The sequence below is a fragment of the Macrobrachium rosenbergii genome, chromosome 15 (genome assembly GCF_040412425.1).
Source record: "Macrobrachium rosenbergii isolate ZJJX-2024 chromosome 15, ASM4041242v1, whole genome shotgun sequence".
NCBI classification, from domain to species: domain Eukaryota; kingdom Metazoa; phylum Arthropoda; class Malacostraca; order Decapoda; family Palaemonidae; genus Macrobrachium; species Macrobrachium rosenbergii.
Genome location: NC_089755.1, coordinates 52,120,447 through 52,134,297, shown reverse-complemented (window position 1 = coordinate 52,134,297; position 13,851 = coordinate 52,120,447). Strand labels below are relative to the sequence as shown.

The window sequence follows — 13,851 nt, the reverse complement described above, 5'->3', positions numbered from 1 at the left end:
CAGAGTTACCCATTTGAGTTAACCGATCTCTCCCAAGTTACCCGGACACCCTAAGTGTCGGTAGAAGCGAGGGGCTGAGCTGCATTTTCATCAAACAGAATAACTGAAGAACTAGTTGGGAAATGGGACAGAGATGTGTGTAGGACCCGTTGCTGCAAGGTGCTGAACCTGACATTGGAATTTACGATTTATGTTCAGGGACGCTCTCACGATCACAGCTGACAGAACAGGAGAAAAAAAGTTGGAAAATTGGAATCAAATGACAAGAGCAGCATTGGGAGGTAAATGAAGAATTATGAGAGGTAAATTCAAAGGCGAATGAATAAAAATTACATAAAAAATAGATGTTCGTTGACAGAAGATTAAAAAAAGTTGAAGAATGAGAACAAATGACAGAAGACCATTGGGAGGTAATTGAAGAATTATGAATGGTAAATTAAAAAGCAAATGAATGAAAATAATAATAAATAGAGGTTCATTGAGGGAAGTGTGGTAATAAATTGTTGAAAATAATAAAAGAACACCTAAATCGGGAGATAATTTTAAAGGCCAGAGATAAAAACAAAGAAATCTCAGGAAGAACAAGACTAGGTTACAGTTACAGTCAAAGATTACAGACTGATAAAAGAACTGAATGAAAACACAAAGTGCAACGATTTGAACTTTAGTTTAAAAAAAAATTGCATTAATGAAATAGCCACATCAAGAGGAGGAAGGGGAACTGTTTAACTGAGACAGGATTTTAGTAAAAATTTTAATTATTTTTTTAAAGTGTTACGGAAATCTATTCATTAATGTGGTGTTTCTGGGTCAGAGACCTGGGCCTAAGTGACTGAGATAAAATAAAGAGACCAGAAAAACTCACATACTGTAAGAGCCCGGAAATGGGTTGTAAAAAGAAGATTAAAGTTACTGAATTAGAATTTTAAAAACAGTAAATTAAACTGGATTAATAGAATAAAACTATATTTTATTTTTATTAAGAGGTTAAACCTAAAAACAGACCATGGAAAGGAAAATATAAGAAAGGAAGTATGATGGGAAAGAACTTGAGTGTCTGATAAACTGGAGGAAAAGTGGAAAGGAAAAAGAGGATGAGAAAATAGCTCGGTATAGGGGAAAATAGTGGTATTGAAGGCATGGCACTGCCAGACGGTAGAACACCTGTTGATTATCACTGTTGTTAATGTGTGGGTATTTTTATCTGTACAAGAGGACGCGCGCAAACACACACATATATATTTATTTTATATATATCTATACGTGTTATAAACTTATCTGGTAATGAAGTAACCAGTAGATTTTATATATATATATATATATATATATATATATATATACATACACATATATGTATATATATATATATATATATATATATATATATATATATATATATATATATATATATATATATATATATATATATATATATTACTTTACGCATCTTTGCCAACTTTCTCTCGTCGTAAACAAATTGGTAATTTTTTTAATAAAAAATCTTACAGGAGTACGGGAACTTTAAGAAAAATAAATTCTTAATGCGACATGTTACTACTTAATTGGAAGCTGATGAATGTAACAGTTTTAAGAAATGCACCACTTGGTTAGTTTTTAAAAATATTGAGTAAACAAATTGGAAAGTTAAACAAATTTGTGATTTTACGAATGAACATGATCACCCACTAATGTGAAATGTTTTGCTTCGCCTATAATCAAAATGATGTACTCATTTTACCCAAAATGTTACATACATTTCTTTATTTTGTTTTTATGCTAATATATATTTATCGCTGCACAGGCTATTGTTGACTATAATAAACGAGTTTTCTGTATCCTGTACAGCGTATAATGCTGTATGAAACTCTCAGCCACGACCCAGTGGTGGCCTGTGTTTTTGACACTTATAGCGGTGCCAGATGCACGAGCATAGTTAACTTTAACATTAAATAAAATAAAAACTACTGAGGGTAGAGGGCTGCAATTTGGTATGTTTGATGATTGGAAGGTGGATGATCAACATACCAATTTGCAGCCCTCTAGCCTCAGTAGTTGTTAAGATCTGAGGACAGACGGACGGATAGACAAAAAGCCATCTCAGTAGTTTTCTTTTACAGAAAACTAAAAGGATTAATACACAAGTACTCTGTAATTTTAAAGTGGATCATTTAAAGGATGCCTGTGTATATGAATTTTAAGTTACCTTTGTGTACATCTGCCTCTTCTCCAGATGGGATTCCTGGAAGTGCTCCGACCTCCAGAAATAGACGATGACATGAGCTCGGGGGACGTGGTCGTCACGGAGGGCGAGATGGCGACGCTGAAGTGCGTTGCCACGGGTCACCCGAAGCCTTCCGTGACCTGGATCAGGGAGGACAGTGCCAACATCACGATCTCCGACGGTCACAGCGCCAAGCAAGGTGGGTGTTTGAAGTTTCTCGTTTTCTATCCGTTTTCCGCCTCCCGTTTTCTTTCTCCTAGAAAGCTGAGTTTCGTTTGTTGTAATCGTTACACCATCAGTTCCTTCGTTGCATTTCAAGTTGCATTCTGTTTGTGACGTAAAAATAGATTGTAGAAAGACACATATTGTTGGAACTTTTATTTAATCTGACGTTTTGATATGTGAAACTGTGTTAGAATTTTTAGAAGATTTTATTCTCACTTTTGTAGTTCACGTGTGGACTCCTATTATAAGAAATGTTGTCACATAATTTACGTTTATTATCCTTCGTTTGCCTGTTGTAGGATTTTAAACAAACCTATCTTGCTTTTGTTTTTGTTATTGTACAAACTATAAGTAACCTCTCTTGTTCTTTCGTAGTTCACAAGTTACGAGGGAGACAAATATTACTTAAAAATTCTTGTCGCATAATTAATGTACATTATATTCCCTTTGATAAGGTGATTAACAGCTCTCTCTCTCTCTCTCTCTCTCTCTCTCTCTCTCTCTCTCTCTCTCTCTCTCTCTCTCTCTCTCTCAGTTCAATCCTGGGAAGGAGAAGCCTTGACCTTACGCCGGGTGTCGAGGGACGACATGGGGGCCTATCTGTGCATCGCCCAAAACAAAGTTCCTCCACAGGTCTCCAAACGAGTTCTCCTGCACGTCCACTGTAAGTTCCGCGGAACATTCTGCTGGTGTCATAGTTAATTATCTCATTTCCATAAAGCTTTTTTCGTTTTTTTTAATTATTTGTATTATGGCATACTGGTCTCCAAACATTGGCTTGCAGACATTCATTTTCATTGTGTTTTGTCAATTTTACATTTAAAGTCATGACCCTTATACTATTTTTGCTCTTTTACATATCCGGGTATGAATTTAATATCACACTGTTTGGCGTATTTTACAATTCGAGTTATGATTTTCAAGGTATGTTTCAAATTACACACACACACACACACACACACACACACACACACACACACACACACACACACATATATATATATATATATATATATATATATATATATATATATATATATATATATATATTTATATATATATTTATATATATATATATCCACTCTAACAGTTATGGTCTGTGACGAATAACATATTAGTGCCGCCATATGATTATATTATTTATAAAGAAAAACTATCATTCTATGGTGAGCAACGTCTAACGTTTAGGCAAAACAATGCTAGTGGACACACAAGAGACTCCAAAGTTTAGACACACACATATGCAAAAGGTAACCTAAGCCTAAACATTTGAAAGTCACTTAACAAACTTATTTCTCAGACCTGAGTCACTGCATTGTACAGATCAGTTACTCGAACGCTGTCACTTGAATGCACAATGAATATCTTTATTTTGCACACCTGTAAGCACTCTTGGTAAAGCTTAGGGGCTAAATTCGAATTTTAGGTCGTAATTATGTCATTGTTTATGGGAAAATTATAATAAGATTTAGTATACTTGAATTCTCCACAACTGTCTTACGAGTCAGTGCATATGAATTTACATGACTTCATTTCCCTTCTTTTTGCAAATTTGTGTCTTCATTTACTCTTTTTCTTGAACGTATTTGTTCCACGAAGATTCTTCTAAGCGTGAAATAAGGAAACAGAAGATGCATTTTCGAGTATAAATGAATTTAATGCTTTTAGTACGAAGCACAATAATCAATTTCCCCGCCCAACTGTATTTCAGTCCATCCGATCATCCACGTGCCGAACCAGCTGATTGGCTCGCCCTACGGGACGGACGTGACGTTGGAATGCAAAGTGGAAGCCTCGCCGAAACCGGTGACCTTCTGGAGCAATTCACACGGTACGTTCTCGGTTCTCAAGTGGGATGTCCGTTACAACGTTGATTTATTCTGTACCCAAAGCACATGGCAGTTTGTTCAGCTGATATTGCTTTTACTGCTAATTTTTCTAAGTCTAGTTAGGCCCATGTACTTCCTTTCCCGTTTTGGTCACTGAAGTAACTCTGATCTTAGCCTTTGTTTCGTGTGTAAGTTTAGAAAGAAATGTATGAACGTAAAGCATCTCCCTACGGAATTTTACAGCATTCAATCTCTCCATTTAACTGTGCAGTGTGCTTCAGTGCCGTCACTAGAGCTAATAAAATACACGTGTGTTGGCCTAGTACTATCCAGCCTAATCCCTCAATGAAAACGTGAAAAAAATTCAACAAAACAGTTGTTCTCGAAGGAACTAGACTCCCCAGCCATATTTCCCTTCTTCCTCTTCTTCTTCCCCCTTCAGGCGAGATGCTGATGTCGTCCTCGAAGTACAAAGTGAGCGAGGAGCACAACAAACCCGGCGGCTACTCCGTTCACATGCGGCTGACCATAAGAGATCTCACGGCTCCCGATATCGGCAACTACGCATGCGTCGCTAAAAATTCCATCGGGGAAGTGGATTCCAACATCAACGTTTACTGTGAGTATTTATTTATTATTGTTCTTAGTATCTCGGAGGTCGTTTCTTTTGTTACTTGCGATGCAAACGCTGGTGAGTTGGACAACAGGATAGTGGTATGTCAAGATGTTTCAAGGGTAGTTGTTGAGTTTTTTTCCACAATTCGTAGGATTTTCCTTTTAACTGTTGTTTATGTACACTCGTATTTCTAACAGGAAAAGGGTGCGTATTTACTTTTAACCATCACGATACTAGAGAGAGAGAGAGAGAGAGGTTATCGGATCATACTTTAGAGGCTGGTTTTATTTATTTTTTTTTTTCGACAGCAATCTCTATTTTAATTCCTTGCGGCTCCTCTAAACAAAGGAAAGATTTTACTGATGTGTGGTGGAGATACCCTGTTTATAAACCTAGGACATAACAATTACAAAGACATCAACTGGGAAATTGCCCAAGTCGTCTTAGATATCAAATATAGAAATATTCGAGTCTTCTGACTTATGCATTGCTGGATAAAAATCCAGTGTTCTTATAAGAACCGTATCCGCTAAGCTTAAAAATCGTAGATCAGTCTTCAAAAACAAAAATTCTTCAGTATCAACATTCAAACTTCTTCTGAACTAAATGTGACAATATAAAAACAGGCCTTTTTTTATTTTTTTTTTTTTTTTTTTAGAAATAAAACACCAACTGCGCTTACTCAGTGTCTGTATAATGTATAACAACAACATGAGAAACTTAGGCATCACTACAGGTCACACAGTGGCCCGTCGCCGCCCTCATGAGGCCTGTTCCAATTTCTGTAGCATTGTCATTACAGTGTATTCGTTAGTCCTACGCTCAGATCCCATCTTTTATCGGGTTCCGTAGCCATCATGAATTAGATCAGTCATCCCATTAATCAGGATTCATAAACCTCGTTATCTAAACTTATCAATTGAGTGACTTTTTCAACGAAATATCAAGACTTGTTGAAGCTGAAAAAAAAAAATTAGTTCACAGTAACTCTGGACATAAAGTTCATCTGGAAATTACGGAAGCAACCTGTAGATTTTTTTTATTTCTCTTCTTTCTTTTTGGCCCAATTTTCTAATATGGTCAACAAAACTCCCTTGGGGAACGACAGTCGAGAAACTGTTTGTGGGCTTATGCCCATAATGCTCAAAGAATTGGAAACATTTCTGGTAATCTAAATACAGATTTTCTGTTGTCTTCCAATTTGAATAAGCATCTTTTTCTTAGAAGACACGAAAAATTAATACGTTGTATCACGTTGGGGTCAGCTTCAATTTGTGAAGATTTCCTTGTCATAAAATTAAATTTCAAAAGGAGAGGCCATTCAGTTCGGAGCCACGTCTTGTTCACTTCTAATGAATTCACTGTCAGGTAAGACAGTTAACGACTGAAATTCTTCTATAATCTTTCCAGTACTTGAATAGTAGAGAGAAACCTTTCCATGTTACATCATTCATGAGTGCAACTTTCCATTTTAAATAAAAGATTCGTGTCTTTAATTTAACTAAACGTCAGAAATTGTCCTGTGGTTTATTACCTGTTGTCTTCTCGGGTCTCATTGTGACCCATTCCTGCCCATTCTCTCCTCTGTATGATGCATTAAGAGATACTACTGCTATGTTTAAGAAGTCTCTCTAGAAAGACGTGATATTGAAAGATCAAGGAAGCTTTGTCAGTAATCACAAAGTGTGCCTAATTTTTGTCATCACTAAAATATGAAATATTTTCTCACTCTAGGTTAAGTGAAACAGAAATACAGCTAGATGATTATTTCCTTATGTAATCTTGAAGTCTGACACACACACACACACACACACACACACACACACACACACACACACATATATATATATATATATATATATATATATATATATATATATATATATATATATATATATATATATGTATATGTATATATATATATATATATATATATATATATATATATATATATATATATATATATATATATATATATATATATATGTGCGCGTGTGTAAGAGAAAGAGAGAGAGTGTGTGTTTGTGTCACATTGTATATCTGCGTCGTGTCTGTTCACTGGAATTTAAATACACCTGAAGTGAAATAATGACATGCAAATGAGCTTCGACTCAAACACCACCTTTAACGACTTCCTTTGCATAAACCTAAATTCATAAGAATGATGACGAGAGTCGAGATATGACGGCGGCTTGAAAACTCCTATTCTCACAGATTAAGGAGGAGAACGAAAGAATGAGATGAGGAGTGGGGGAAAAAGCAGGTGAAGAGAGAGAGAGAGAGAGAGAGAGAGAGAGAGAGAGAGAGAGAGAGAGAGAGAGAGACTTCTCCACCCCTTCCCCCCTCTTCCTGCTCCTCGAGCAATCTCATTCCATGGTAGCCGGGCAGACAAGCCACCGTGACTACCTAATTATCACCCACCCTTGTGTGTGTGTGTGTTTGTGTGTGTGCGCGGGTGTGTGTGTGTGTGTGTGTTTGTTTTCGTTTTGTAAAAGTACCGATGGCCCTGCATTTGTTTGCTTGAAGGTGATCCCGTATTAGCGGTTTGTTTCCTCGCGAAATGTCTCCGTGGTTAGAGTGAGAATGATTTTGCCTTCTGGAATTGGATGAGAGAGAGAGAGAGAGAGAGAGAGAGAGAGAGAGAGAGAGAGAGAGAAACTTATGGCTCCCTAACTAAGATTGTAAGAAAAGTTATGGCTTCTAGTACAACCATAAAACTGATATTTTTATCAATCTTATATTCCATCTAGAATGAATGAGAGGCTTTTATAGGGAGGCGGAGACAGAGATAAAGAATAAATTGTCTGTTACCTGTTACCTTTCAGAAAATCCGGTTCGATATTAAACAATGCAACTTGACTTTAACATGTAGCTTGGAATTTCCCGTCATTTCTCTGAATGCGGGACAAAGCATTTGTCATGAAAAGATTAAGAGACAACGGTACGAAATTTTGATAAATTCAAAATAAGAAAATCTCTCTCTCTCTCTCTCTCTCTCTCTCTCTCTCTCTCTCTCTCTCTCTCTCTCTCTCTCTCTCTTTGCGTATGACCAGATGCAACACAGGATTACATAATTGTATCTATAGAAAATTGTCAGGGAGGATTTTTGTCAAGAAAATAAGGAAACTTGTTTGAATGAGTCGACATAAAACTGTTATACAAGGCTGAAAGGTACTGAATAGAGAAACGTCAAGGAATTGCTTCAGATTTTATATGTCGTACATAAAAATCGAAAGATTTCGGTAGCGGAAACGAAAAGGGAAGGTGAACAGGAAATAATGTTTGTTTTTGGGTATTATTGTTACTTTCCTTTAGAGGTCTCATTATCTAATGAAGTAGTTTTACTCTTTCTTATCGAAAAGTAAACACAGATTGATGTAGTCAAACACTGAGAGAGAATAACCAGAATTGAAAAATCTAATTTTCGTTAGCAGGGGCATGTTATTTAGCTGTGAGCTTTGCACCTTTGAGCGTACACACACACACACACACAAATGTGTATATATATATATATATATATATATATATATATATATATATATATATATATATATATATATATATATATATATATATATTTATATATATATATAAAGAATATATATCATCAAAAGAACAATATCATCATAGTCTTATGGTCACCAATTCTTTCTTTTACTTTCCAAACGCATACGATCATTCAGTGGAAAATTGGAAAATTAGCCAGAAATTCAAAAGAAGGGAAAATGAGCCATGTGGACCCCAGGAATGACAGCCTCAGGAATGGAAAAAGGAATCTATGATTGAATGCAGAAAGAGTATTCGGTTCATATGGATTTAGGTCAGAGGGTCTTTTGGGGTCATTATTTGCCAAAGTATTCAAGAAGAAGTAAAAGAAGAAGGAAAAAGAGAGGGAAGAAGAAAGAGATAATTACTGACACATAATGAATACTTACTTAATTACTACCTACCACCCTACAGAAAAGACTGAATGATAGTATTTATTACTACTCATCACCCTACAGCAAAGATTGACTGATAGTGTTTTAGCTTCCAGGTTTTTTTTTATATTGAGGCAAATGAGCATTTGTTTTCTCAAGCTCAAGTTTGCAGAGGCTCAGACCACTTTCATAAATTATTTTTAGATCTTAGAAACATTATGCCTTGACTGTACTGACCATTTAGGTCCATTCATCAGGAAAATCAAATGACACGATTCACTAATACACTGATTATTCATTCTGCTTGAAAATTATACTGCTGTTATTTATGAGCACGACTGTGAGAACTCTAACGAAACGTCCCTTTTTCAGACATTTCTCCTCCAACAACAACACCACCTCGCCTCTTGCCAACCTTCATCGAGACCAACCGCGTTGACCAGGACGACAACCACCTAACCTCACCAGGCTTCGTCCCGGGGGGCCTGACCCCCCTGGATGCCGTGGACAACGAAGTGTTCAAGATGGGGACCTACGAGGGGTCAGGCCTGGACCCCTGGCTCTACCGGAGGAAATACACGGAGAAGGGCCGCTCCATTCCCACTTCGGAGAGCGCCTCCCTCCCGGAAATCAAGCCTCGGTTTCACGACAGCAACGACCTAGACAACTCCCTAGGGGCGTCCTCCTCCAACACGCAGTACAGCGGCGGTTTTGCCCTAGGGGCGTCGGACTCGCTGCTCAGTCGGTTCGCCAGAAACTTTGCCCTCGTAGCATTAGGGCTGATGGGGGGTCTAATAATACGGCCCTAGTGAAATTGCAATCACCACCATTTCTGCCTACATATGCTTAGCTCCCCTTTTATTCTCCATTTAGCACTGTTTCTATTCACGAGTCACTCGGAAAAGAGAGAGAGAGAGAGAGAAAAACAAAAACGAAACCCTTCAGAAGCCAGAATTCCGTCACAAGTCCACCCATCTAGCAGTACTTGTATATAGTTAGCTGTTCCTGCCCTCAACAATCCAAAGTTTCTCCAGCTATTTAGTGGTGTGGCGACCACGCCCATACAGAATGCAATGCAATAACAATGTCAACGTGTTTGTTCCTGTTCTTTGCAATGTGAAAATGTAAGGAAACATGACAATGCTCAACCCAAAAGTCCACATTTAAGAAAAACAACAGAAAGATACTGACCTTTTCCCGTATGATTTGGCCTTACTGTATTTGCGTTTGAAGAGTCGCGAGTTCCGTAGGCTCCTACTCTCCTCTCTAGGTACATAATGCTAATAACTCAACCATATCATTGCTTGTAAAAATGTAAGTCTCAACACTGCTAGTATTAACATGATAAAGAACTTTTCGTATATAAGATACGTTAGACAGTAGATTATACTTTGTAACGGAGTGCCATCAACACGATGCGACGTCAAGACTGAACATTATTTGCTTTTATCTGTAAGTTCGTTTTTATTTATGTTTTGGAGAGGGGAAACAAAGCGAGAAAGTGCTTCTTGTCTCTTTCTTTGTGCCTCTGGGGTAGAGGCCGGGATGCGAGGACTTAGAACCAGTCCTCGCTACCCATCTGAGGTGCTGATGCGATGGATACGGAAAACTGAAATATTATGCTGAATGGCTCTGAATTGCATTTGTCTCCTTTACTGTATGATGCAGACCATTTTTGACATTTTAGTCTCGCGTGTTAAGTTACTACTAATGTTCTCAGTGAGCTCAGTGAAGAAGTTAAAAGCACGTAGTTGGTTAGTAGTCCTAAAAGATAAAGCATCTGAAGACACTGCTCTGCCAGATGTGGAAGAAGGCGGGTTTTGTTGGCCGAAATAGCGTTCTAACGGATAAGGAAAGTGGTACCTGAGGCAAGAAGGAATTGCTGATAGAAACTGAGTTTGCTGAAAAGGCGATCGACTTGTCTTGTTCGAAATCAGTCAGAGTTGAGGAAGATAACTTTTCTGTTGTATGAGTGTTCTTTCGTCTATTAATTTACGTACCTATATATACCGCATGAATGTATAATTATGTATTCGACTGTGTGGATGAAAAAAATCGTTTTTAACTTCACAGAGGTAAAAACTACTTGATTTTTTGACTTATACTTTAAGCAGTTGTTCTGGTGCAAGTCAGAGTACATCTCAAATCACAATAAGGAGGAAGGACCAGATTTTGAAAGGTCTACAATCAATGTATTATGGCTTTCTTTTCATTTTCAAAATGCATGACTGTTTAGTATTGTTTCTCGTTGGTCTTGATAACGACCAGATGAAGGGGAGACTGACAAACACCTGTAAATTTAAGAGATTATATATATATATATATATATATATATATATATATATATATATATATATATATATATATATATATATGTTTCTGGATTTCATACATGATATCAAATATTGGTATCTAGTCATGACAATGAAATTAATCTGCAAAAAGGCTTAAGGAAATTAGATATCCTGACATGACAGGTCACAAAACTGTAACCTCGTTAATTTTCCTCGCCTGTCTCATCATCATCAAAGAAGCTTCACAGAGAATCGAACTGAAAGAGATATGTGTTTTAGTCTCTTCAGTTTTCACAAAAGTCAGAACATTTTACGAAGGACTTATCTTTAAAAATGATTGTGTTTTTAATTCCCATAAGATTACCGTTTAATTTGTTTTATTTTCGCGTTCAACATCTTCGAAGGAAATTATAAAAACGGTAGCCAAGTTTCCTACACGCCTTATCCCTCAGAAATTCAGATGGAAGAGTTTCTTTTTTTAGCAAGAAAGAAAAACGACAACCTTTTTTAGAATTTACAGTAGCAGTGGAGTGGAATGACAACCCATTGAGCCCACGATAGTTTTGAAATACTTTTCCTATCTCCCAGACCGAAAGAAAATAATGAAAATAAATAAGACAAAATAGACAGACCTACTTTACTCAAGTCTACACACAACGATCACTTCTTTGTATACTTTCATAAATGTTTTGGGACCCTTTCGGTTGTACTGACTGTGTAGCTTGTTTCCAGTACAGCAATAGATAAATAGCTTTCACAGTGTAATATTAAGACGTCAGTGAATACCTCAAAATAAAGAATTTGGTGTTGACAGATTATTCATATATATGATATAGGGTCATTCTTGAATGTACATATTCCCCCCTTACATATTCCATACCATATTTAGACTGTGTATCGAGAGACGAAGAAAAGAGAAGTGTAGAAATGTTCATATAGCTTTCTTCCATTCTTGATTTCATGTTAAAAAGTAACTAAAATTTGTTTTGCCTTTGTAGTGAATTAAGCTGCATTCTTTTCGAAGAAAAATTGGCCACACTGAATTCGCTTATACACTGTTTACTTCCGTCTAATGGGGTCTTACACGCAGATTCCTTCTTAAACCACTGACCTAATCATCTGTGTTATACGTAAGGGAATTATATATAAATAGATGTATTTGTCAAACGGTTGAAATCAGCCAATTCTCTCTGAGCTTGTAAGGTGAGGGGTCACAATAGCACGTTGTTGAAATCTTTTTAGAACCCAACAGAAAAGCGAAGCAGTACGACTTCAGCTTTGCACCAACATTGGTTCCTTGGCGCGAAGTTTCGGTGCTAAAAGATGCCGATAAAAATGCTGTTGTGACCCCGTCTTCTTCTTCTTCTTCTTCTTCTTCTTCTTCTTCTTCTTCTTCTTCTTCTTCTTCTTCTTCTTCTTCTTCTACAGCGGACACATTCAGACGGGAAGTAAACGGAATGTATAGTCGTTCATGTTGATAGATGTTTATGTTGTGTCAGATGCTGCGAGCCACTGCGGCTCTCTTGGTGTGACATATCATATAATTATGTTATGATAATTATTGAAGAATTTGAATATTTATACAGTAGATATTTAGCAGTTGCATAAGAGAATGTATTGTAAAGATTTCATACTCATAGATCTCCCTTATATGAAAAAAATACGTGTTGCTTTCCGGGCAGCATAACTCACGCCTTGGGACATTCGGAACCTCTCATGTAAACATTCAACACTCGCCAAGTAAAAGTAGATTTACACTTCAACATTTACAGACGTACGCATTACCATTTGCAGGTCACTGCACATTGACACATAGCGAAGTAATACCAACATTCACATCCACATTCACTCAAGAAGAGATAACATACACATCAACACTGGCATACAAATTGAAACTAAAAGAATAGAGATTCTGATATAAGCTGAAGGCGTCATTGAGATGCTTTCATGTATCTACTATGTGTATATAACTTTTATTGACTGTAATATAACACTTCCAATCAATCACAAACTCACACTGAACCGATAAAAGGAGAGTGAGATGAATGATAACAGGTAATCTGGCCTGACCTTTCGAAAGAAGAAAGTTGAAAATTCAGTTAGTATAAATCATTTCACTAAGGCTTTTTTCTTGAAGTGCACAGTATCACAAAAAAAGGGAGAAGAAGAAGAAGAAGACGGTATTTATGTCAATCAGCGTACTGACTTAACCCTTTTTATGACGTAGGCATGAAAGATTATCACTATATGGTGTTAAGCATTATATTTTTCACTGTCATTGTCAGAAATTGCTGCCGTATAATAATCATAATTTTTTTATCACATCTTTCTTCATATGCCCATTCACTCACCTCGGTGGCTCCTTAGGTCTCATTGTAGCCCAGTGGCTTTTTAAGGCCTTGTGAGTTTCAATAATGCTTATTTTTTTCGAAGAATATTTATTAATGCGATTACAACAATAATATACATATGAATGCTAAAAATTTAGACTCAAGAACCTTGTCTTTCTTTTGACACTGCTGAAATATATTTTTATTAATCTTAGACTTTGATTGAAGTTTTAATATATAAAATGACTGACGATTCCCAGCCACAACATTACAAATATATCCAACTAAAACAAATCTTTCAAATCTCAATAATACAGAAACGCATCACACACCGATATCATAAGAAAGGAGGTCACTTATAGTTATGTAGGTCAGGTCTGGAGATTACCTGCGAAAAAATTGAGAGAGAAAATTGT

General features: G+C 36.6%; 1 protein-coding gene across 5 annotated transcripts in view; it reads left to right on the top strand.

Annotated features, from left to right (window-relative positions):
* LOC136846708 (lachesin-like) overlaps positions 1 to 9,743 on the top strand; it is a 245,719-nt gene extending 235,976 nt beyond the window's left edge. For all 5 annotated transcript variants that reach the window (XM_067117810.1, XM_067117814.1, XM_067117813.1 and 2 more), the window contains 5 exons: positions 2,231 to 2,420; positions 2,982 to 3,110; positions 4,158 to 4,277; positions 4,718 to 4,894; positions 9,184 to 9,743. In XM_067117810.1, coding sequence (XP_066973911.1) covers positions 2,231 to 2,420; positions 2,982 to 3,110; positions 4,158 to 4,277; positions 4,718 to 4,894; positions 9,184 to 9,620 — 1,053 coding nt within the window. In that variant the 3' untranslated portion in view covers positions 9,621 to 9,743. The remainder of the gene's footprint in view (positions 1 to 2,230; positions 2,421 to 2,981; positions 3,111 to 4,157; positions 4,278 to 4,717; positions 4,895 to 9,183) is intronic.
* The last annotated feature ends 4,108 nt before the right edge of the window (positions 9,744 to 13,851 follow it).